The 26,783-nt window shown below is 49.3% G+C and overlaps 1 protein-coding gene across 1 annotated transcript in view; it reads right to left on the bottom strand.

The window, feature by feature from the left end:
* The window catches only part of DCAF12 (DDB1 and CUL4 associated factor 12), a 402,526-nt gene that overhangs the window by 197,207 nt on the left and 178,536 nt on the right, over nucleotides 1-26,783 (bottom strand). Inside the window, exon 6 of the mRNA XM_069626849.1 lies at nucleotides 10,235-10,300. Within this exon, the coding sequence (XP_069482950.1) occupies nucleotides 10,235-10,300 (66 nt within the window). The remainder of the gene's footprint in view (nucleotides 1-10,234; nucleotides 10,301-26,783) is intronic.

Genomic DNA, 26,783 nt, shown 5'->3' with positions numbered 1-26,783 from the left:
TGTAAGTGGGAAGGTGCTCCCACACCAACAAACCGAGGAAGAGAGGCGGAAACACGGCTGGGCTGGGTCTTGTCTTTTATTTTTTTATTATTATTATTATTATAATATATATTATTGAGGGAGTGCCGCCTCATATGTGCTGCGTAGGGGCTGTTGAGGCCGCCGGTTCCTACATCCCTGGCCGCTCCTGACTGGTCAGAGGCCACAGTCTAGGTCAGGGAGCGGTGACGGCTGGGGGGTCGTGGGCCCCCGATCTTGCCCGGCGGTTCGCTTACAGTTCTGGGTGCCCACTGTGGAAGGCCCAGCGGGTGTCCAAAGCCTTGTGAAATTGCTGCGTGTCGTCCCATACCTGGTACGGCGGGTTTGGCACAGGGGTGCATCGGGAGTCCAAGTCTGAGGCTTCACACAGGTTCAATGATGGCCCCTGAGTCCCCACCCCAACTCCTTACCGCCTAGTTGCCTGCTGAATCTCAGCTCTTTCGAGTTTCCGGTCTAGGCCTGGGCCACCCCAATGCCCGATGCCCGATGCCCCTGTTGGGGCCGATCTCAGCTGCCTCTGCAGTCCGTCGCTGGGCCCGTGGGGCCGTCAAGCACAGCCCAGTGCCAGCTCGCTCCTCGGCGAGCGAGCGTGTCCGATGGCGATTGCGTCGCAAAGGCAGCGCGCTCGAGTGTCCTGCTGGTGGCGTGATGGGCGCGAGGCCCATTGTTGTTTCACTTCTTAACGGCCCCCCGATCACACCGGGGGGGGGGGGCTCGCTGGGCCCCACGACCAGAGCACGGCCCCTGCAGGGGAAGCCGCACCTCACCCTCAGAGCGAGCCGAGGCGGCTCCAGGGCACAACCTCTCCGCTCACAGTTCGCTTTACGTGGGTGCTGTACAGCGTCCACCGCCTCCCGTCCGCTGCTGTTAACGGCCCTCTCACCTTCCTCGTACGGGGCCCCAGGGCGCCGGACGCGACCACTGCCGTTCGGGCTATCTTCGCAGCCCGGATTGCGAAGCCGCCACCTCCCACAGCCGTGATGAGGTGCTCCAGGTCTCCGCTGTCACGCGCCAACACAGTGCAGTGCGCAGGAAGCTATGAGAAGATGGGTCTGGCGGCGGCCGCCATTTTCTGGGGCTCAATGATATATTTGATTCTGACGTGGTGGTCGAACAGGTGTACCAAGCCACTCCAAACTTCAGTGACGAGAGCTCCAGGCAGTCCTTGTCAAATGAGGCTAATTTCGTACGATATGGCGTTGAAGGGCTAAAGTTAGCGGCGGATCATTAGGCTAATCGTGGGGAGCTACTAGAAACACAGCTTTCCTACATGGCCGTTAGCCACGCCCCGGTCACTTGTATAGTTGGGGAAGATCTAACCTGGACTCCGTGGGAGATTAAAAAAGTATATGGGTTTTACTCAACTTGAGTTAGCTGTGTGCCATCCAAAAATAAGTTAGAGTTACTGCTTATCTCAATCTGTGTTTCGCTGATCTCAAAAGCACCTGTAATTGAATATTACATCCATAGGTTTTACTCAACCAGTATAACTGTGTGTTATCACAAAAGTAGTTACAGGTTTTTACTGTACCTGGAATAAGTGTTCCACTATTCACAAAAAGTATATTATCCAGTTGACCGATTATGTGATTTGTGCTGAGTCTCACTGTACAACTGGTAGGCTCTACTGTCCTTGCATTACTGAATGTAATTGTGAAAGTAACCATTGGTTTTTACTCCCCAAGAATAGGTGCAGCTCTGAGTCAGCTGGATGAGAAAGGCGGGGAACACCCGATCTGCTTCATCAGTAGGAAACTGAAGGACCGAGAAACAAGGTGGGCAACCATAGAAAGTGAATGTTTTGCCATTGTGTGGTCTCTGAAGAAGTTTAGACAATACTTGTATGGGTCTACTTCTGTAATTCAAACAGACCACCAACCCTTGAGATGGTTAATACAGATGAAGGGGGAAAATCCTAAATTGTTAAGCTGGTCCATCAGCCTTCAGGGGTTTGATTTTACTATGGAACATAGGTCAGGATGTAATCACCTAAATGCTGGTAGTCTCTCCAGAAAGTATGACCGGCTGGAGTAAGGAGATTCATCCAGGTGTAGATTAAATCCTCCTGTCCCTTATTCTGGGGGGGGGCGAGTGTTAGGCAGAATTCTCAGAATTGTGGTAATTCCCTTCTATCTTAGAGACCCCCAGCTCTTTTGCTTGACTTCACGACTTTTAATTTCTAACCTGGAGAGAGTGAGCCCTTTTTTCTCACTCTCTCGTGTATATTGTGATTTGGACTCAGTTTTTTAACTTTGGAGTCTGACAAACTCCATAGGAGTCATCTTTACATTGTGACACACAGCACCTTCAGTGCAGTGGCACAGGGAAGTCTCTTACATTTCACAAAGATTTAAATACCTTCTCTTGGTGAAACTACTGTTTCCAAGAGCAGTAAAGTGAAATTGACTTTACTTACATTTGTAACTTTCTAAACCCAGCACACAGCATCTTACAATCGGGTGCTGGAGGGGTTATTTAATATCCCCTTTGTCTAATTTCTCACGTAACAATTTTATGTTACCCTTTCTGCAATTAATGACTCGTGGCAGTGGTTTACTTTTAACTACCATTGGGAGTTTTTACCGCGGGATGCGTTCGCAGCTGCAGTAAAGCACCCATGGGTGCCCATTTCGTCTAAATGGCCCGGTCTTCTTTTTTCACCGTTTCTTGTTGGAAAGGTCCTTCTTGAGATTTACTCTGCGCGCCAAAACAAGTTTGGTCCCTTTGTTCGTTTTGACTTTGCCGGTATTCACGAGTGAAGGCCACCTCTGGCTCCAGAATGTCTGGCAGGGGCAGGAAGTGAGTGAGGTGCCCAAAAACTCCCTGTGCTTAATCTCCTTGGTTACAGGAATGCACCAAAAAGGTAATTGGCCGGCTGGCTGTCCAGCAAGGACAGCCACCCTGCTCTGTGATTGGCAGCTAGGCTGGAATGAATGGGAGAAACCTGCATAAAAGGCAAGGCTTTTTGGCTTGGAAGGCAGACTCGACCACTGGACAAAGGAACGCCTGATGCAACTCCTGGTTTGCCCGGTGAAGCCTTGCTGCTGTGCTGAAGCCCCGAATTCGCCTTGACTAGAGAATCCCTGTAAGGACGACTTCTCCCCTTGAGTTGGTGGGACCAATCAACTCCAACGTAAGCCTTTCTGGACATCCTCTGGGAGTTGGCTGTACTTCCACTGCTGCCGGAAACTAAGTGCCAGGGAGAGGAACACCAGATTGTGTGTGTTGCTTTTAAGTGGGACCCGAGTGCCAGGAAGATCCTGCGGACTTACCTGAAGCAGTACTGACCAAGCCTGAGCCACCTCAACAGTGCGCTGGACCCCAGATGCAAGGAAAGTCCATAGTGGTATTCGAGAACTGCAGTTTTGCTATTTGCTGTCAGACGCAAGAAGCTGAAACACAAACAAAGTTTGCCCATTGCTGCCGCTGACCTTCCCATTGCTGAGCATGAGTCCCCAAACGTCCTCCCTCTTGTCCCCACGACTGAGGCTCAGGAAATACCGGATCTGCAGAGCTGTACAGGAACAAATGCCAGCTGGAACCATTTCTTCTAACCAGAGGTAATGTAAAGTCTAAGAAAACTTAACTCTGCTTGCTCTCAGTAGAGACCTGTCTTGGTTAACTTGCATAGATGCTATAACTTTGCCTCTCACAAGCCTCCCAGCGTGTGGCCCTTCAAGTGTTCTATTTTCTACAAACATTTCTAAAAACATTGTGCAAGACTTTTTACCTACCTGCAAAGAAGATCTTCAGGTCCCCTATACATAGTGCAATTAACAATGGCTGTCCTGGTTCCCTGAGAGACTCTTCTTTACCTCTGACTTTGTGCTTTGGCCCTTCCACCAGGAAAGGGTTAATTTACTCTGCATTTGAAGGTCCCAAAAGTACTTACCAGTTTGTGAATTATTTGTTAACCTTTGTTTTATTCCCCTATCTTTTACACCAAACTCAGTATTGCTCTAAATGTACCAGTGATAACTCAATGTCAAAAGTGACCTAGCTATTTAAGTCACCTGGGGGTGTAGGAAGTGTCTGTGTGCCATTCCCAATGGGTGTCATCTGATTTAGAGAAACAGAGTGTGTTAGGGAGAATTCTCAGAAATGTGATAATTCCCTCTACCTTAGAGACTCCCAGCAACTTTGTTGGATTTTGAGGATTTGTTTTATTTAACCTGGCGAGAGTGAGCGCCTTTTTCCCACTCTCGCATGTATTTTAATGTGATTTTGTACACTGTTTCTTTTTGGTTGTGGAGTCTGACGCACTCCATAGGCATCATCTTTTGCATTGTGTCACACAGCACCTTCAGTGCAGTGGCACAGGGAAGTCTTCCAAGGTTTAAATACCTTCCCTGGGATAAACTACAGTTTCCCAGAGCAGTAAAGTGAAATTGACTTTACTTACATTTGTAACTTTCAAGACCCAGCACACACTATTTTACCATAGGGTGCTGGAGGGGTTACTTAGTATCTCCATCGTCTAGCTTCTCATGTAACATTTTTATGTTACCCTTCCCTCACTGAATGGCTGGTGGCAGTGGTTTACTTTTTACTACCATTATGGGATTTTACCACGGGCTACGTTCGCAGCCACGGGAAAACACCCATGGGTGTCATTTTTGTCAAAATGGCCTGGTCTTTTTTCGCCATTTCTTTGTGGAAAGGTCCTTCTTGAGATTTACCCTGCGCGCCAAACCAGGTTTGGGCCCTTTGTTAATTTTGCCTTTGGCAGGATTCACGAGTGAAGCCTGCCTCGGGCTCCAGGGTGTCTGGCTGGGGCAGTAAGCAAGGGAGGTACCCGAAACTCCCTGTTCTTAGTCTCCTAGGAGACAGGAATGCACTCTTAGGGGATTGGCCGGCTGGCTGTCCGGCAAGGGCAGCCACCCTGCTGGGTGACTGACAGCTAGGCTGGAATGAATGGGAGCAAGCTGCATAAAAGGCTAGGCTTTTTGGCCTGGAAGGCAGTGTTGACCACTGGACGAAGGAATCCGAAGAAGAACTTGAAGAGGACGCCTGCTTCAACTCCTGGACCGTTGGTTTGCCCGGTGAAGCCCTGCTGCTGTGCTGAAACTTAAAATTTGTATCGACAGAGAAGCTCCTGGAAGGACGACTTCTCCCTTTGAGTTGGTGGGACCAATTAACTCCAAAGTAAGCCACCTGCATATCCTCTCAAAGCTGGTCGAGTATCCACTGCCATTGCTGCTGGAACCGGATAGCAGGGAGAGGAACACTAGTTCGTGTGCATTGCTTTTAAGCTGGCCAGGAGCTCCAGGAAGATGCTCCGGACTGCCAGAAAGCAGGACTGACCGAGCTTGAGCCCCCTCAACAGAGTGCAGGAACCCAGAAGCAAGGAAAGCCCAATTTGACAGCCAGGAACCGCAGTATTGCTATTTACGGTAGACGCGAGGAGCTGAAACACTGAACAGCCACTTGTTTTAAGTTTGCCGGTTGCAAGCAGCGACCGCCCCATTGAAGTGCAGGAGTCCCTAGAAGTCCTCCCGCTTGTCCCCACGACGGAGGCCCAGGAACAGCGAGATCTGGAGAGCTGCACAGGAACAGAAGTCATCTGCTGCACTTTATCTTCAACTTAAGGTACTGTAAAGTCTAAGAGAACTTACCTCTTGTTGTCTAGCCACTTGTCCTCATGGAGACTTGCTTGGTTGCATGTGTAGAGTTGCTAGCAGCTTCTTTTCTTAAAAAGTCTAATCAGCTTGTGGCACTACTTTCATTTCTTCTATTCTACCAAGACTTTTTAACCATTGGAAAAGACTTTCTACTTACCTACAAGAAGAGCTTCAGCTCACCTTAACCTTTGCTAACTTATCATTGGCCTGGCTCCCTGAATGACTCTTCTCTCTTCTGCTTATGTGTTTTGCTTTCCTTCTAGGAAACGGTAAACTGACTTTGCATTTGGGGGTTGTATTGAAAGTACTTACCTACTTAAGAATAAAAGTGTGAATACTTGGTTTATTCTGAACTCTCATGCAACAGTAATATATTAATGCCAACAGCACCCTAGCTATTGAAGTCACCTGAGGGGGTAGGTAGTGCCTGTGTGTCATCCCAAATGGGTATTTGTTGATTTAGATAACTGAAAGTGTGTATTTTTGAAGTATATTTGTGTATTGTTTTATATTGCTCCATACTGAAGAAGGCATACTATAACTGATTTGTAAATACATCAATAATTGTTTACTCAAGAAATCTTGTGTGTAAGAGTTTATTTGAATACTTGTCACTGTGAATCTCTGTGTAACTCCCCTGCAGCTCACAATGACCCCTCTTGAGATAAGCCTGGCTGCCCAACACGCTACCAACCTGTCTAGTACAGACTTATACCAAAGGTTGGGTTCCTACTGCGAGGAGGTCAGGGTTGTTGTAGCGCACCCAAAGGATACTGCATACAATCTTGCCTAACAAAGTGTATTATAAGTGTTACATATATTGCTCCCTTCTGAAGAAGGCTTATATAACTGACTGTGAAATAAATTAATAATCGTGTTATCATGAAACCTTGAGTGTAAGAGTTTATTTGAATAACTGGTACTGTGAGACTCTGTGTCACAAGCTTACTGCTCACATTGACCCCTCTTGAGATAAGCCTGGCTGCTCAGCCACACTACCAACCTGTGCAGTTCAGATGTATACCAAAGGTTGGGTCCCTATTGCCAGGAGGTCAGGGTTATTGTAGTGCACTCAAAGGGTACTGCATACAATCTTGCCTAAAAGACGGTATTAACATCCCACGTCTCAGTCAGTCAAAACATTTGGAATCCACCTCAACACCTCTCTCTCCCTTACTCGCCAAATTAATGCTATCTCCTCCTCTGCGGAATACACTATCAAAATCAATTCCTGCAGGCTATTCCTATCTGAGGCCAGCCGCCTCACTACCGCCTGTTGTTAGGGCAGTTTTCCTAAAGTCCACCTGAGGTAAGACCTCAAAACTATCCCTTGGCATACAGGTCCCCAACTCTTAGTATATGTCTGTACTACCCAAAGGATCTTGGTACAATGGCAGAGCAGCCTTGCTCATCATAGGATGAAGATGTGGGCTGTAGGTAAGTACACTGAACACAGTAAATATAGTCCAAAAAAAACAATTGCACATAAAATGTTACACTAAAATATACATTTATTATCGTCACAATGGTTTCAGAGTTTGACATTGATGACAGTTGCACCATATTATCGGTACTACTGCGCACTCATGTTATTTCACAGATATACAGTATTTGTGTTTAGTTAGCAAAACCACATAAGAAAGTATTTTAGGAAGGAAAGAGTTTGGTTAATCACACAACAGTAGAGCTTAACGTTCTAGAGACACCTTTCAGGCTAACTAACGCTTTAAAAGTCCAATCCCCAACTATACGAAAAAGTGAGTGTATCCAACATCTTAAGAAGTAGCAGAACAGTCTCTAGGATAATCTCTTAGTAATATAACAAAACTAGGGGGACCTTGCGAAAGTACTCCCTAAAGGGACACAAGCTGGCAGCTTGGGTCAGAAGTAGAGTTGACACCCTGGACACCTCTTCACGCACTCCAGTTATACCCTTTACCCCACAGTACCTTAGGTTAGAAGAAATGCTCGTAGCTAGATTCTCGTCTGTGCAGCTGCAACGGACACAGTCTCCTGATTCCTCGGTCTGGTGACGAAAGGAAGGAATCTGAATGGGATGTGTCTTCATGAATCTCGAGAGAGGACCCTTGGCACGGACTTCTTTAGTCTCCTTGGTCGGTCTGCGGTTTTGGTGCCTTTTTCTCAGCACCAAGAAAAGATGGTATTTGCCTGGTCGATCTTCGCTTATGAAGTCCTGCACTCTGTTGAGGGGACTTGAACGAGTCGGATCATGCCTCTGGAGGTCCAACTGGAGCTCACCCAAGTTCTGGACGGATTCGGCCCTGCAAAGGAATTGCACTGCAAATGAGACGGAGGTCTCCTTGTATTCGTGGTCCCCAGCTCTGGAGAGTCACAGCACCTCAGGAGATTCGAAAATGGGGTCAGGACAGCAGTGGTCACTTTGTGCTGATTGGTAGGGTCTGCAGACGTCTCTGGTTGTCTTCAGATTTGGTTCTTCTGATCCGGTGGGCGACTTGCCTTTCACCTCAGGATCCTCACCTTTTATTCGGTTTTTCCACACACTCCCCTCTGCAGTGGGAACTGGTTCCTTTCAGGCACTCTGGCAGACAAAGGGCAGGGGAGTGAAAAACTCCTCCCCCACTTCCTGCCTGCACAGACACACTGGAGGCGAGGCGGGTACACCCAAGGGTTCTTGCCAAAGGCAAAACACACACAGACCTCCCCTTCCCAGAATGATAGAAGGGCTAACAAAGAACAACCATGCTAGAATGTCAAATGAAGAAAAGAGCCAACATATTAGAACATAGGTGACACTATTGTGCACAACCGAGACTGTGAATGCAGTCTGCGGTAACAAAAAAAGCACACTAGTTGGTAGAACACATCCACTGCCACAAGCCATAGCTATAGGGTTTTTTATGTGACTAAAAAGTCACAGGAGCAGAGAGAAGGGGGATACTATGTCTCTCCTTAGCACTCCACATACGGTGGCGTGTGCTAATCTCTCATAGCATAAAGTTTTAGGAAGGATACAAAGTATCCCTCCATCCTTAAGAACTGTAGTTAGTAAGGATAAGGAAAGCATCTCAAAGGAGAACCCAAAGGGTTCCCAGCAACACTGCACATAAGATGCTCTGAGCTTCAAAAGTTAAACACAGATGCCTAGAGATATGGAGGAAAGCAGACTCCATAGTAAAGATAAAACACAGAACAGAGTCCAAAAGTCAGGGCAAATGAGAATGAATGAGGGCAACAAGGTTCCCCTCATTCAGGATAGAAAGAAAAAGGTCAAGCAGTCCAGCAAAAAGTGCTGGGGTCTCACTAGGAGATGGGATGAAGCATAAAAATGATACATCTCCCTAACACCTGTGCCATCATAGGGGTAAGCCTGGATTACTGCAACACACTATTCACTGGTTCCACCAAGAGTAACATTCACAAACTACAAGTGATCCAAAATAATGTTCTCCGGTCAGCACTAAACCTTCCTAAACAGGACCATATCACTCTCGCCAGAAGAGAGGCTCACTGGCTCCCGATACAAGAAATAATTATTTTTAAAACTTTCACTCACAAGTGCCTTTCCAAGACATCTCCACTATGCCTCGCTCATAGATTCACTGAGCCTAGTCCACCAGACACACAAGAAATCCCTATACCAAAAGGCTCATCTTGCCCAATGTCCACATCTATCATTCTCCAGTTGATTACAAAAGGTTTCACTACAATAAATGTGGGCAACTTTATGAAGGGAAGTCTTCTTGATATTCAGATTTAAGGGTGAATCAGATTCACAAGAAGTTACAGTTTAAATATTCAGTTTCCTATGTTGATTAAGAGTTTTCAGAACCAACAAGATGCATAACCTTGGGAAGGAAGCCATTACATATTCTTGCACCATAGATCTCTCCCGCTTTAAGGAAGACAAATACTGCGTCCCTCCTAAGCGCGTCCTCCTGTCCCTTTTGGGGATTTCCCCTCCCAGGTGATCCACCCAGCTAAAAGGATCAGGTAGCAGCTGCCTTCGCCATGCCACCTGCGAGGATACTTCAGGTAGGGTTTTGGAGAGTACTCTGCAGAGTTCATCACATGTGCGACAATGAGCTTCTTCCCATGCTCACTCGCAGATCTGGATTTAAGGTTGTATCCAAGATAGCATTTGCAAACCGAAGACACTAGTGAACAAAGAGTTCACAGAAACAATTTCCCTGGTTACAGAAGGTTGATATTGAAGTACTCCCTTCGCCCCCAATATAATTGTTCTTTTATAACTTGCATGATACCAGAGATTGGTTTCTAAGTGCGGGATCGGGATAGAAACCAGTGTTGCGCTGCATTGTCTTGCTTCTAAGACAAACGCGTTGCCCCTGAGCTATCCCCCTCACCGAAGGAGAGCCTGCAGCGTATCAAACATTACATTTTAAATTGCACACACAATATAACATAACATAAGCATATACAATGTCCCAGAAGGAGTCCTTTTTACTTCCATAAAAAAGGCAACCTCCTCAGGAGGAATAATATAACCACAATACTGCAAGACATGGGGAGTTAATGTATCTTGCAAACTAAACAAATGAAGACGATGCAATGTATGTACAAAAATGCATTACCTTTGCTAATGTATGTTCAGCTTTCCAAAGGTGAAAGTAACCATCAAGAGACAGGGCACCCAGTTCCTAGATAATTGAGAAAACATTTTAAAAAGACAAATACAATCCAATAGTCATTATTTGTCTAGACATACTTCTGGTACACATATGTTCCAGCATAAATGGCTTACAACAATGCTTTGCTTTTTTCCTGCACAGAGAACGTGATCATGCATTCCAAAGAAAGTCTCTAATTGGCTACTTTGTAGGATAGGACTAAAAGTACAGATGATGCAATCAATGTTGTTATAATTGGAGAGCAAACATTTTTTTCCGCTATGATACAGTCCTCAACTGGATCTCAGCCTATATTGTAAACACACACTGGACAGTGTAGATGGGCTGCATATCATTTGCGGAATCCCACAGGACTCAATATTTACACTAAGCCCATTGGTGCAATCCTGAGCAACCCAAACACCTCAAATCAGTATGCACACAGCACACAGAGGTACCTCCAGGTCAATTGTGCACAGGATGCAATACATTTTCATGGAATGCTTGCCACTTACCCAAACATGGATGACCAGCAACTACCTAAAACCCAATCTTGGTGATTCAATGCTGGGTAACTAATGAGCTGAGATGTGGTGCAAGTGCTGCTCCCAGGTACCCGAAACGATTCAGAAAAATCTATTAGCTCACAAGAAAGTGGGTGTGTGCGCTTGCAGGGGGGAACATGAATAAAGACGGGGACAAGAAAGGCATTTATTTTGTAAGCAAACATAGAAACACTGATAGGCCTAGGTATAGGGCATGTGTGACTTTGTGTAGCAGTTGTGAAATAGGATGTGCGATTTTGGGAAGGTAGACATAGGGCCAGGGTTCGGGAAACACTGAAGCATCACCATTTTGAACGAGAGGCCTAGCGGTTTGTACATTTTGTTGGGAACAGAGCAGGGTTCATCCCTTCCCAAGCCCCAACAGTGAAGCTGAGAATAACAGTACTCATAACAACAAGATAATGTTTTCATTGTATCCAACCTGCAAAACCTGAATGGAACGTGAACGGCAGAGCAAGGGTACGGCTGTGCCCGTCCTGAAGGACAAACTCATGGGAGCTGGGGTAGAGGTCTTGAGAAGCCAACATGCCCGGTTAAGATTTAGGGCACTAGATTCCCCTGGGAGAATGGCTGTCTTAATTGAACTGCCTGACGGCTGGAAAACAGAATTCCTAAATCCATAAAAATCTGAGCGATTAATGTTTCCAGGAGACAGCTAGAAGGTGTACCAAGGAAGGGTAACTGATAATGGGGGAGGGAGCATCAGTGATTTGTGATATGAGGAGCAAGAGGTAATGCCAAAAAATAGAGTCCTGAGCAGGGAGTCATGGTGGGGGTGCCAGCTGTCTGGCATCAAGAGAAGTTCCCCATTATTCGAAGAGCCCAATTTAACCTCAGAGCTATCCACTGAGTGCATGCTAATGGCCACACCACCTGATAAGGCCAATGTGGCGGGTAACATTCCAGGTAAATTCGCCAATCCAGTAGCTGGAAACCAAGGTGATGGAAGTAGGGAGACCACGTGTTAGAGGGCAGAGGTAGAGTAGAATGTGGCCAATCGGTCAAGGAACTAAAAGGGGACGGGTAGTATGTATATATGGGGTAGCGTATGACGGTGGAGAATGAACACTGTATATATTGTGTGCATCTTTAATGACAATGTTTTCTCTTGTAACCCTGTGTTTGCTTTAAAGTACCAGAGCGAGAGCTCTGTGGCAGTTTGGTTTGACGGGACCTCTTGTCACTTTTTCCTTTTTGTATTGAAATAAATCTTTTTTTCCTTGTAAAGAGGTGCATGGTCCAAGGGCACGGAGTACAAGTTGAACTAATGGACAGAGATGATGAAGAGTGTGCGAGGTGTAGCACATGCCCATTACTCAAGATGGTAGGAGTGTCGTTTGTGGCAAATAAGCGGGAGGCGGCAGTAGTAAGCTGTGCGGCAGGGCGGTTGGCAGGTGCCATCTGAGGTACAAACACGTCGAAGCTAACATGGATTGAAGCAAAAGAAACCCAATGAAAGTACAAGCAGCAGCAGAATACCAGTTCCGTTTTAGAGTAAACAGCACAGTTCCTGTACGAACTAACAGCAAGTGCAATAAACCACTGTTCATTCCTGATCTCAATAAAGGATTTTTTTGGGTGTGCGATCAACAAGCATACATGCATCTCACAAGGTCATGGAGAAGAACGTGTTCACTAGCTACCTTGCATTGTGCCATTGTTGTGGTTCCTGATTCACACTTAAGCCTGACAAAAACACGAAGAATAGAGCCACCCCACCCCTGCAAGCGACAAGAAATAAATGTGTGATCAGAATGCGGCACCAGAAATGGTCAATTACCTATCTGAAGAAGCCTCCGTCTTGTTGAAAGCAATTCCAGACAAATACCATTTGTACACGAAGACAGAAGAACAAGTTACTTAACCCTGGTAATGTTCATTTGATTAAATGTTCCTCCCGCGTATTCCTCATCTTATGATAATTATCTCCCCAGCTTCAGCAGTTTCAGAATTATTTTTTCAACACAGGGCTCGGTGTGCAGTGTCGTCGAGTGGAGGTCCCTCAAGGGCCTCCGTTCGACGTCATCCTCAGTATAAGTGGCGCACGCAGTGCCTGTTGGCTTCAGTTCTGTTTTCCCTCTCCTGAAGAGGAATTACCAGGCGTACCCTAGACTGTAGGCTCACAGAAAGCATAAAGTGTATTAACACGTAATTTGTGCAGTGAGGTAGGCTGGAAGGGGGAGATGAGGAGTACGTGGGAGGAACATCCAATCAAAAGAGCGTTACCAGGAGTAAGTAACTTGTTCTTTGAATGGATTGTGTCCTGCGACATATTCCTAATCTTGTAATATGCTCTCAAAGCAGTAATTATTTGGAGGTGGGAGTACTAATTAAATTTAGACCTAATCATGGACTGAAGGAAGGAGTGCTTTTGCAAATTGTTCTCCCTGACTGTAAGATAGATCCAGGCAGTAATGTCTTACGAAGGTATGGATAGATGACCACGTGGTCGCTGAACAAATATCATTGATTGGGACACCTCTATGAAGAGCAGCAGAGGTTGCCATGTCCCTTGTGGAATGTGCTCTTAGGCCTTCCGGAGGGTCCCTGCCGGCTAACCTGTAGCATTCTCCAATAGCCAGGATGATCCACCTGGATATGGGCGGCTTAGTAATCGCAAGACCCAATTTGGAACCAGGATAGCCAATGAATAATTGGTCAACTTGGCGAAAATTAGCCATTCTGGATATATACAAAACAGAGCCCCTTTGGGGTCCAGTCTATGCAACCTTTCCTCTTCCTTTCCTGAATGAGGAGGTGGATAGAAGGTTGGTAATATAATTTTTTGTGACAAGTGGAAGTCGTAGACTACCCTCGATAAAAAAGAAGGCTTTACCTTGAGAATGACCTTGTCTTTATAGAAAACTGTATGTGGAGGTTTACAGGAAAGGGCCTGCAACTCGCTTACCCTGCGGGCTGAGGTTACTGCAATAAGCAAAATGGCTTTTAATATCAAGAGCCTTACAGGGCATGAGTGTAAAGGCTCAAAGGGAATGCATGTTAAAAACTTAAACACTAAATTGAGGTCCCATACAGGGACATTGAATGGGAATGGTGGATATCAAAGGGATCTTAAAATGTGAATCCTCCTCTGAAGAGTGCTTGAAAATAGAAAGCACTGCTAGGTAACCCTTAATTGTTCCCATCTGGAGCCACAGATTTCCCAAATGTAACGAAAAGGTAAGCACCGTAGGTGTTTCACACAGAAAGGGATCCACATTCTTATAGTTTCAACAGTTGCTGAACTTGTTCCAACGGCAAAGATTTTGTTGCTGGTCTACTGGCCGAAAAGCAAAAACCTCCATTACGTCCTCCGAGGGGTCTCAATGCTTGTATCTCAGCCTTTCATAAACCATGCGTGAAGGCTGAGTGTCTTGACCTCTGGGTGGAGAACCCAACCTTCCTCTTACGAGAGAAGATCCTCTGTTTGTGGAAGACGTATTGGAGGGCAGATGGACAGTCCAGAACGTTCTCCTGGCCAAATCCTGGGCAACAATGTTCATGGGTTTCCCGAACATTCACAACCCCCTGATCAAGCAAGAAGTGACTGGGACTGGAGGGAACGCATACAGGAGTGGGAAATCCCGTCCACCACGAACGCGTCCCCAATAGTTCCTCTTGGAGGAAATTCCCTTAAGCAAAACAGTTTGCAGTTCCGTTTGACACTGGTCATGGACAGATCCACTTGAGAGGCTCCCCAATGGTTGAAGATCTCTTGAAGGACTTCCTGAGCTAGTTCCCGCTCGTGGGAGACTGTGCTCTGCCTGCTCAGATCGTCCACCGCAGTGTTCTGCTCTCCAGCTAGGTGAACTGCTGATAGAGAGATTCCTTCTTGAATTGCCCAGAACCAGAGCTGCATTGCCTCTCTGCACAGTGGTCGTGACCCTACACCACCTGTCTTGTTGAGGCAGTACATGGCCACTGTGTTGTCCGTCACCATCAGGACATTATTTCCCCGTACAGATGGCAGGAAGGCCTTCAGAGTGTATGGGAGGACAGGTCAAAGAGACCCCTGCATTCCCCTCCTTGTGATGTCCATGATTCGTCAGGGGCCCCTCTGCCACCAGGGCACAGGTGGTGGGTGGACTACTGGCCGACACATGGACCAAACGTACTGTATTAGGCTAGACCCTGGGAACCATTTTGAAAACCAGAACGCCATCTTAAGACATGACTCCATGTGCGCTGCAGCACGGCCCCCACCTTCGGAGAGTCCTCGTCTACCCTGTTGCCTCCGCTCCCTGGCAGATCCGCTGAAAGCCCGTTCCCACGACCAGTCGGACATGAGCTAGTGTTAGAGCAAACACTGTATCTTTCACCTTCCACAGTGCATCATTATCCTCAGCGTGACCCGGGCAGCGGGGATGGCCTGGAAAATAACTGTAAACCGTCCTCGATGAAACAAAAGCCTTAATCCCACACCAAGAAACTGCTCATATATTTTTTTTAAAAAAAGAATTATATTAGTTTTTCAATACAACCAACAATGCAAACCAAACACGCAGTGCAAGCCACAATTATTACATTAACATCAATTAGTCTTCATTCACTGCCCCCCTGTTCCCACCCCACTTCACGAGCCCGTTTGTCCTTCACACTCAGTATCTGCTACACTCGGCAGGGCATCATTTTCATCAGATTCCTCTGGATCTAACATTGTTCCAAATAGACCAGATATCAGTGCTTTCCATGCCATCAGGGTACCCACTTTTTCCTCCCAAGACATGCTACTTGCCTCCTGCCACACCATCGTTTCAGCCTCTGCCCATTTCTGTAATTCTTTCCACCACACCTCCACCCGTGGCTTATGACACTTTTTCCATCCCATAGCTATCCTTCGCTTTGCAAGCACGTACGCCAAGTGTTTCAGCTTCCCAACATGCTTCAGTTTTCGTGGCCTAGGAAACCCTCCCAACAGGCAGGTCCAAGCCGTGTCTACGGCGAGCGTGACCCCTTTCTCTGCTAGCTTTTGTGCGACTTCCTTCCATCCAGAAACACTCGATCACTGGGCATGCCCAAAACATGTACGTCATATCAGCATTTTCCTCATCGCACTTAGGGCACGCCTGTCTCCCAGCATTCCTGAATTTAGATATTCTCAGCGGGGTCATATACGCTCTATGCGTTACGTACAACTGTATTTGCTGCAATCTGGCATTCCTAGATACTTTCTTATGGTATCCCAGGGCCCGCTCCCACATCCCATCCTTCATTTGGGCTCCCACCTCGGTTTCCCAATCCAATCTCAAATGTGTCAATTCCTTTTCAACCTTAGTCATTACCATCTCATACAATCTAGAGATCTCATGCCCCCCTTCAGTTGTGTCATATATCATCCCCATAATGGCATCCGGTTCCTCTGCCAACACCGATTCAGGCCACGTTATCCGAATCTTCCGCACCAGCCTGTGGTACGTAACATACTGGCCACCATGTAGTCCTTCCTCCTCTCCAAGTCCTTCAAACTCCCTGATGGTCCCCTCCTGCCATATATCTCCCAACGTCACCAGCCCCACCGCCTCCCAAAAGGTTCTAATAATCACCCTCAGTTGCTCATCTCCTCCCGCCAAAGCAACCAGAGGTACCTGCGGGGAACACGGGAGCGGGTCCCCCATCATTATACATGCTTGTCGCCACATTTTCCACCCAAGCCTCATCATCCCCGGGCACTTCTTTATTTCTGACTCAGGCAACCAGATAATTTCTTTCAGGTAAAACGGGGCACAGTCCTGCCCAAACAATCTAAGTTCAGGGGTCGCTTCATCGGAGAGCCATTTGGCCACAAACTGTAATTGACTCGCTATATAATAGGCCTCAAAATTAGGTAGCTTGACACCCCCTTTTTCATGAAAGTTCTGCAACTTCCAGAGCGCTACTCTATTCCGGGTACCATGCCACAGGAAGTCTCTACACATACCATTTAATTGAACAAAAAAAACCTTTGGGAATCATATGTGGGATATTGCTAAAATAATGTAGGAGCCTAGGCAGAACCACCATCTTAAGCATCGCTCTCCGCCCCATCATCGCTAGGGGCAGTTTCTCCCAAAACCTCATACATTTGTGGATTTTCTCAATGGCATCACGGTATTACACCTGTGTTCCTCCTCCGCCGTATGGCACACATCTATTCCAAGGTAGCGGAAAGAGCCCACCGTCCACGGCACCTGTAACACCGGCAACCTTTCTGCAGGAATTCCCTTGTAACTGGCTAGTGGGAAAATCCTGGATTTTTGGGTATTCACCGCTATGCCGGACAACCTCGCATACCTTTCCATCACCTCCAGAATATACTGAACATTTTCTTCCGGGTATCTCAAGTATAATAACAAATCATCCCCATATAGGGATATCAGGTGCCGTTCTCCCCCAACCTCAATACCTATCGTGTCGTATTGCTGCCTCAGGTATAGTGCCAGGGGCTCCAGAGCCAGAATGTACAACATCGGGGGACCAGGGGCACCCCTGTCTAGTGCCTCTGCTAAGTTGCCATCTCTCAGATACCACTGTTCCTGGTCGCACTCTGGCTATTGGCGCACTATACAGCATCTCCGCCCACCTAATGTACCCCGGCCCCATTCCATACTCTCCCAAACCCGCCAGCAGCCACGCCCATCTGACCGAGTCGAAAGCTTTTACTGCGTCCAAAGACTCGATTGCCATCTCTCCTTCATTGTCACAGCCTCATTCAATCACCCGATGGAGTCGCCTGTGGTTGTGCGTAATATTCCTGTCCGGGACATAGCCCGTTTGGTCCGGGTGTATTAATTCGCTAATTACTTTCCGCAGTCTATTCGCCAGGACCGCCGTTAATATCTTGCTGTCCTGGTTCAGCATCGACAACGGCCTGTATGAACCGCAGCCATGCCCAGGTTTATTAGGTTTAGGGAGTGGCATTATGATCGCTTCTCTGAGCGACTCCGGCAATCGTCCCACTTCAAACGCCTCATTGAGCATTTCCAACATTGGGGGGAGCACTTCCGCCCCATATGCTTTATAAAATTCACTAGGTAATCCATCTGCTCCCGGGGTCTTACTAGTAGGTAGCTGCCCAACAACCTCCTCCAACTCCTCCAAAGTAATTGGGGCGTCTAGTTCTTCTCTTTCTTCTGCGCTTATCTTGAGCAATCCTATATCTTGCAGAGTTTCCAGCATCTCATCCCGGCTGCCTCCTCCTCTATCCTCATATAGTTCTCTATAATAATCCGCAAATTCCCTATTGACTCCCTCTTGGGTGTCTGCCACCTCCCCATCTTCTCTGGTTATCGTCCTAATCGGGGGCCTAGGGGTTTCACTCTTATATAGCCACGCCAATAGACGGCCCGTTTTATCTCCACCCGCATGTTGTCTCTCAACGTACTTTTTGTAATTAAGGTTGCAGAGCCTTTCCCAGTATTCCATGCACTGTTGCTGTAGTTTAAGCACCAGCTCAGCGTCTATGCTTTCACTTTTTAGTTGTCTTTCTAAGTCCCCTTCCACCCTCTGTAAATCAGCCAGGACCCCATCCTGCAGGCCTTTTGATTTTGAGATGGCCAAACTCTGCATCACCACCATAAAAGCCTCCCACAGTGTCCCGGCAGAGTCAACGCTGCCTGTGTTCACCTCAAAATAGCTAATGATCTCATCTCTTATATCCTCCCGAAAAACCGGGCGGCTGTATTGTCACCCCAGAACCAGGGGCGAGTGATCCGACAGGACCCTCGCTTTATATTCTATGTGAACGATCTCTATCATTACATCTGATGTGGCAAAGGCATAATCGAGTCGAGTGTGCAGCTGTTGTGGGGCCGAGTAATGTGAATATATATATACTATATACACATCGAACTCTCCGCCTCCCTCCCCTCCCCTCCCCTCACCCATCCCTTCCCCAACAACTCCCTCCCCAACTGTTGCCCAGCTCCATCCCTGGATCTCAGGCACCCCCACATCTAGCCCTGTCTGGTACGCTCAGAGCTCAGTAGGGTGAAGTCGCCCTAATGGCCACTTAACTATTAATACTAAATGGGGGTGTGAGGACTAGCCCTGAAAGGCTCCTTAATAAAGCAGCAGTCACTGTGCACACAACGCATTATCTATCCTACTCCGGGCCCGTCTACGAACAGGCCACATCAATGACTATAATCAAGTCCCATAGCCTTAAGCCGCACCATCTCCCTGTGCTTCCATTACTCATTACTTATTTCTTCCGCCTGGATGTCAGGCTCCTGGGGGCAGCCCTGCGTATCAAGCCATCCCATGGCATCCTCTGGAGTGTCGAAAAATAAAGTTTTATTTTTATGAAAGACCTTCAATTTCGCCGGGTAAAGTAGCATGTATTTCTGACCCGCCTCTCTCCGTCTCCTCTTAACAGCCCCGAAGTTCATTCGGCTCCGCTGCACCATCAGGGTGTAGTCCGGGTAGGCTGTTATGTTTGCCTCCCCTCGCTTGATTGTTCCACCTTTGCGAAAGTGCTCCAGAATCCTTTCCTGATCCTGAGGATCTTGGCGATGACTGGCCTAGGCGGGTTGCCTGTCGGCGGCCTCCTTGTCAGCGCCCTGTGCGCTCGTTCCACGGTAAATCCTTGAGACAGAACTCCTCCGGTTATCTCCTGTAACATGTTTTCGACAAACTCTGTGGGGTTATGGCCCTCTGTTCCCTCCGGTATACCCACAATGTGGATATTGTTCCTTCCGGCGCGTCCTTCCGCTTCCTCCGCTCTACTCTCCAGGTTCCCCACTCTTTGCACCAGGGCATGCAGTTCCGACTTGTGTGAGGCGCCGTCCGCTGTGTTCCAACTCCGCTCTCTGTGCGCTCCGACAGGGACCTCACATCCTGTCGGAGTAGATTCACCTCCTCGTGCACTTCACCGACCTTAAGGTCCAACACTATTTTCAAGTCAACCACAACTATTTCGAGCTTTGCCTCCCAGGCCGCTTTCAAGTCTGCTTTCAAGTCTGCAATTGCAGCCAGCACCTCTTGATTTGGACCCTCGGCGGCCATTTTACCCGCGGGAAGCTTGTTTTTGCTCCTGGCGCTTTCCGGGCCCGTCGGTGTTCTGGCAAATTCATCCAGCGTAGGTTGCTTCACTTTTTGTCTTAGAGGCTTATTAGACATGACGCAGCAGCCGTATGTGTGTTGTGGGTCCCCCCCCACCTCTTATGCTCCACAATCAGGGGGAGAAGGGCACACCAATGTCCGTTCCAATGTCCAAGGCCTTACCCAGGCATGGGGGCCTCAGAACCCCAAAAGCTCTGCCAGCCTCCTCCGTGGCATGCCCTATCGGCCTTTGTACACACCAAGATGCAATGTCTCTTAAGTTTCCTCTCGTTGGAGGCGCAGACTCGCCTACTTTCACCCACTGTGTACGTTACAGAGCATCCACCATAGCCTTTGCTCTGATTGCCTTAGGAACACATCTCATGCAGTGCGTCCGCGCTATTGTTTAACCGGGTCTAAATTAGTTTCAGGATGACGAATGAACAGGACCATATTGTCCGCGTATAACGATATAACCACCTTATGAGCATGCAGCTGAACCCCTCGCTGTAGATGAAACTCGCGAACCCACTCTGCTCAGTGTTCTATCGCCAAGGCGAAGAGCAGAGGGGACAGCGGGCAACCTTGGCGTGTCCCCCGCTCCAGCGACAGTACCTTAGTATTCTGCCCATTCACCCTCACCTTGGCCACCGGGTCAGTGTAAAGAAGGGATACCAGAGATATAAAAAACTTGCCCAGGCCCAGCCTCTGTAAAACAGTGAATAGAAATGGCCATTCAACGGAATCAAATGCTTTGGTGGCATCCAACAGGACCGCCACCACCAGGTCCTCTAACGGCAGTGCCGACATCAGACCGAACATCCTCCGCAATCCGAAAGAAGTCGACCGACCCGGAATGAACACCGCCTGATCCACCTTCACCAAGGTGGGCATCAGCGGCGCAAGCCGTCTCGCTAGGACTTTCACCAAGATCTTATTATCAAGGTTGATAAGCGAAATTGGGCGATATGATGAGCAGTCCCCCTCAGGCTTCCCAGGTTTCAAAAGTATGACAACTATGGCTTCCCTAAGTGCTTCTGGTAAGCGCCCCATGGATATCGCCACCCGATACATTGCCAACAAGCGTGGCGCCAGGCTCTCAGCATAGCACTTCTAGAATTCGACTGTGAAGCTGTCCGGGCCCGGAGAATTCCCGGCCGGCAGAGACTTGATAGCACCCACCACCTCCTCCAGTGTTACTGGTCCATTGAGCCCCTCCCTCTGTTCCTCTGAACACCAATATAACCCCACCTCGTCGAGAAACGCCTCCAGATCCGCCCGTGTCGCCGCCAACTGCGGCAAGTACAGGTGGCCATAAAATTCCTCAAATTCATGGGCGAGGCCCTCATCTTCGTAATGATCAACTCCTCTCCCGTCTGTAATCATCGTAACCCTATTATCCCGACCACCCGACCGAGTTATCCTAGCAAGTGACCGTCCCGGGGCCTGTCCCTCACCATATTTCCGAGGAGCTGCTTTGTCCCACAGATACTTAACTTCCCTCTGCGCCAGTGCCTGATACTCCTGCAACTTCCCCTTGATGACACCCTGCCGAGTACGACTCGGAACGGGGGCCTCCTCCTGTAACACCCGAATTTCCTCCTCCGTATCGGCCAAATCACTCCGCAGCTTTTTCAGAATCCCCAGCTCTTTAGCTATACATTCCCCCCTAATCACGCACTTAAATCCTTCCCATAGAACGCCAGCAGATGACACCGACCCCTCATTAACCTCAAAGTATGCCTCTATGGCCTTCGCCAATTCCTCCTTACAGACCCTGTCCGTAAGCACTTCGCTCTTAAACCTCCAGGGAGGCCTCACCTTATCCCGGCCCTCCAAACGGATCGACAACAAAACCGGAGCGTGGTCCGACAGAGTGCGGGCCAGGATACCCACCCCAGCGGACCGACCCATGGTTACCCTGGACACCAGGAAATAATCCAGTCGAGCCGCCGAGCTGTGCGGCGCTGAGTAATGTGTGAATTGGCTCGTTCCAGGATTCCTCACCCTCCAGATGTCATCAATATCCCACACTGGACACATGCCACGAAGTTTAATAGAAGTCCTAGTGACCGGGCACACCGCGTTTCCCACTCTATCCAGGGATGCATCCATAACAGAATTAAAGTCCCCAGCCCAAATGATTTCCCCTTCGGAAGCGTCCCCAATTGCCGCTCTATCCAGTATAGGGGCTCTGTGGTGTCTTGGTTAGGACCATAATAGCATATCAAAGTATATAATCTCCCCTGAATCCCCTGTACTATCAGGGCCCTCCCATCCGAGTCCCTCACCAGCTTAACCATCTAAAACCCCACCGATCTATGTATCAAGATACCCACACCTCTAGAATAGGAGGAATAGGAAGAGAAATATCTATGGCACCCCCAACTCTTACCAAATCTAGACTCAGATCCCGGTGTAAAGTGGGTCTCTTGAAGGAAGGCCACTCCGATTCTATGCCGTTCCAAGTATTGCAACACTTTCCTGCATTTGGGCAAACCGTTAAGACCCCTAACATTCCAGGTCATGAGATGTATTGTCGCCATCTGTAAATAAGTAGCCATACCCCCCCCCCTTGCTCCGATTGACCCAGCAGATCCCCGGATCTCCAATGTGTACCATCAGTTCTCCCCCTCCCGCCGCCCCATACTACCGACAACCCCCCAACTTGTCAGTGATCGCTCCCTCCCCCTGCCCCACCACTCCACAACCCACAACAAAAACGCTGGAACCCCCAACCTTCCAGCACCCCGCCATCCGGCAACATACACCCAAACAGCTTGCGCTCAGGGGGCAACTACGAGCCCAACCCTCCTTCGCACCACTCAGGATAACTGTGTCTGCGTACAAAACCGCCACTGACTGCCCAAAACAACGGCAACTGCAACCGGCGCCTCCGGTATTAAAGAAAGTCAGGCCTCCCCATCTGTGATCTATGAGACCTCGGCAACATATCAAGAAAAGAGGAGGCTTACTCCGGGGACTGAAAAAACAATGACTTCCCATCATGAATCACCCGCAGTTTGGCCAGGAACAACATCGCATATTGCAGACCTTTATCCCTCAGTCGTTTCTTGACGTCCAAAAAAGACTTCCTGGCAGCATGCACTTTAACAGAAAAGTCCGATAAGAGCTTCATCACATCCCCCTTATAAGACAAAGTGCCTTTCTCTCTGGCTTTCCTCAGTGCTACATCCCTATCTTTATAATTCAACAGTCGGGCGATCAGTGGCGGGGCTCCAGGGATCGGTCTCCGGCCACTGGGGATCCGATGTGCCCTCTCCACGACACAGAGCGGGGAAAAGCCGTCCGAACCTAAGGTTTCCCACAGGATTTCCTCCACCAATGCCTCCATGTCTCTTTGACCTGCCGACTTGGATAAGCCGACAATTCGGATATTATTCTGACGGGATCTCGATTCAAGGTCATCCTGCTTCTCCCGAAGCTCCTTCAAGGCTCTTCTGAACTCTGCCATTTCCCCAGAGACCGCCGTTGTCACACCTACTCCCGACAGCCGCCCTTCTGCCTCGTCCAACCTCTCCCCATGTTTATCCAGCCGGACCTGCATGTGATCCACCTTGCACGTCAGGGTATCTAGCTTGCTGTTCAAAGACTGTATCCCAGACTGTAGCTGTAGTAACATAGCTTTGATGTCTTGAAAAGCAGCTGCCGGATCTGGCTCGGGTCCTGCGTCTGGCTCCCACACCATCTCGCCCATCGAGCTTCCACTCTTGGCCTGCGCAGACATCTCAAAATTTAATTTAATTTACCCCCTTTCCCTGACTTGGACATGATCAGTGCGAAGACCAAGACCCAGTATTATTGTGCAGGGTGTGATAACTGAGGCCACTCACCGTCCTGTCTCCTGATCCAGGGGCCCAGGGTCCAGCAGGAGTCACGTACCGGGTGAGGGAGCAATCACCAGGGACCCCAAGGAACTGTCTCTCCCGATGAATGATGGCCTCAGAGTATTCGCAACAGATTACAATCCAGCTCCGCACTGTCCAGCAGGGGCCCTGCCTCCCAGCAGTGCAACACTCCACCATCCGCTGCGTACAGTCCCGTGTGTCACTGCTGGGCGCCTACTTTTCCCAGGTATACCAATAGCCGAGTAGGCCAGATCTGGAAGGGTAAGGGAAGAGGGATGTTCCAAGCAAGTACCTGATTAGACAGCGTTATGCAAGTGGGCTTCGTGTTTCCCAGGATTTCCAGCCAACTAACTATGGAGAAACAACACAAGGCGCCCGACAGCTCCGCTCAAGCAGGTCCCCCAATAGCTCAGTGCTCACGGGGCAGGTACCGGCCGCTTCCAACGCATGTCTCTCGGGGAGCCGGTGGATCCAGTGAGTCCGCCCCTGATCCTTTCACATTGCCTTAGTCTTCTATTTGTAGGTCGGCCGGTGTACGCAGCCCAGCAGTCCTCCAAGATCAATGTAGTGTGCGGGCCGCCTTCGTATTGAGCACCGCCCGCCGTCAGCGAGATAACCGGCCTTCTGCAGCCATCAACTGCACATCGGCCAGGTGGCGCCGGAAACTGTGCCACGGGGGGGGGGACGAGCGCCCAGCAGCCAGACGGGCAGCGCCACTTCACCCGACTCAGGACCCCTGCCAGCACTGGGTATGTAGCCCCCCCTCTCGCCCCCTGCGGTATACGGGGCCGCCACCTGGGAGGGGTGTGAGGGGGGAATTGCCGCCGATGGTCCCCTCACCTTTTCGCGGCTCACACGGTCACCCGCCGCCACAGCTGCCTCCAATGTAGGGCCGCCACGCAGCTGCTGCCCCCAAAGCTCCGGCGGCGACTCAGTCTGCCGATGGGCTGTCCCGTCGGCCCCGATCAGTTCGATTCGCTCCTCCTCAGCTTGCTTCCCACGCCAAGGAACGCTCTGGGTGGCCCCGCTCGCCGAGCCGCCGGCGTCCGTGCGGGGGAGGGGACCTCACTTCGCCCGTTATCTACATCAGAGGCTTCCCAAGCAGGGACCACGGAGAGCTGTCCCCTCGCGCCTCTGCAGGCCTGCACCTCCCCCACTCCTCCCCGGAGCGGGCACCCGCCACCATCCTTCAGTCCGTGTAATGCCCTGCTGGCTGCAATGCACACAAAAAAGACCTCCACAGGAGTCCAACACGACACAGGTACTGGTGCCGTCGAGAAAACAGGAGAGCCTTCGCAGAGACCGCCGGATTTCATGTCGGATAGGAAATGTGCTGGAGAGCGTCACAGGCGTGCGGCCATTTTGGTCAGGCTCACTAGCGCCCCCCCCCCCATCTTTTCGCATTCTTTTTAACCCTTTCCTGCCATGTTAACTGCGTTTGGCACAAATAGGTGGCATAGCTCCAAAATGGCCATGCCACAAGGTTCTTTGTCCTGTCCTTTGGCCATCTTGCCCCTTCACCTTCCCCAGGTCGAGTCGACCCGGGTCAGTCCTTATTTGGTCATGCATTTTCCTGCGAAACGCAATGCTTTCGCGGGCTTCTGCATGCTTTGTGTGTGTGCCTCCAGGATGTGGGCTGGGGTGTCTGTCCCCAATACACATCCTGGGTGCCAGAGAGTCTGGAGTGTTGTGAATGGCTGGGACCACCGTGGTCCATAATTGTTCCACATATGGAGTGTGTTTGAGAGCAGATCTTCCTCTCCGTTTTGGCACAAAGGGAACTTTGGATAAGAGGAGGCAGAAAACACCCATACCATGTCGATCTCTGGAGTTCTCACTGAACAAAAAAAAAGATCCAAGTATCCTGCAACTATGAAGCCGAGTCGAGGGACCGCTGGTGACCCGCTGGAAGGTTTGGCACCCTGAGCCCGCCCGACATCCCATGGGACCCCTCTGCATCTGGTCATCCTAGAAGGTCTGCAAAGACGCTTCGAACCATTGGAATATAATATGATATGATATATGGCATTTGTAACGCGCCTATACACAAGTGTTTCAAGGCGCGACGAGGCAGGGGTGGGAAACAAGGGGAGACAGACAACGATCCTACTAGGCCAGGTGTCATTCAGATCACGCAAGTGCAAGGGTAGAGGGGAAAGGGAGAAATGCAAGGGGAAGGAAGAGGGGAAGTGCAATACAGGGTTAAAAGCATACAGGAAAATAACAAGGGCCAGCTCGTGGCAAGTGCAAGTAAGTGCAGACAAGTGCTGGGAAGGGGGGCTGTAGGGATACAGACACAGTCCCATAGTGCAGGGGGAGTGCAGGGGAGAGTGGCTGGGCCAAGGACCGAGAACGGTGAGTGGCCCAGTTGCAGATTCAGTGCAGTTTCAGTAACTTTAGCAGGGGAGAGGGGGAGAGAAAGCGGAGGCGAAGAGGAAGGTTTTGAGGTGCTTCCGGAACCGGAGATGGTTCTCCTCAAGTTTCAGAGAGGCAGGAAGGCTGTTCCAGAGGGAGGCCCCTGCAGCGGAGAGAGATCTCCCACCAACTCATTGCTTGGAGAAACGGCTGACCCTGAGGGAGTTGGAGGCAGATGAGCGAAGAGCTCGAGAAGGAAGATATTTAGGAAGAAAGAGTTGATGGATTTTTGGCCCAAGGCCACAGAAGGCCTTGTGGACAATGCAGAGGGTTTTGAATTTGATCCTCGCAATCACTGGGAGCCAGTGTAGTGATTTCAGTCCTGGAGAGATACGGCCCCTGGGCTTGAGGCCAAGGACAAGTCTCGCAGTCCTGTTCTGGATGAGTTGCAAAGGGCGGAGAGTAGAGGCAGGCAGATTTAGATCGAGCCTGTTACAGTAGTCCAGCTTCGAGAGAACCAGGGCTTTAGAGACAGTGAGCTTCTGGGGGAAGGAGAGGAAAGGAAGGATACCTCTGAGGAGGTGTAGCTGGTAGTGTGACTTCTTAGAGATGTTGGATATGTGAGGAGAGAAGGAGAGTGTGGAGTCCAAGATGACCCCAAGGTTTTTTGCCTTGCAGGTAGGAACAGGAAGAGGGCCAAGGGAG

This window comes from Ambystoma mexicanum, chromosome 6p (assembly GCF_040938575.1).
Source record: "Ambystoma mexicanum isolate Mex_15411 chromosome 6p, UKY_AmexF1_1, whole genome shotgun sequence".
Taxonomy (NCBI): domain Eukaryota; kingdom Metazoa; phylum Chordata; class Amphibia; order Caudata; family Ambystomatidae; genus Ambystoma; species Ambystoma mexicanum.
Note: the sequence above shows the minus strand (reverse complement) of the source record. Positions and strands in the feature narration are given on the sequence as shown.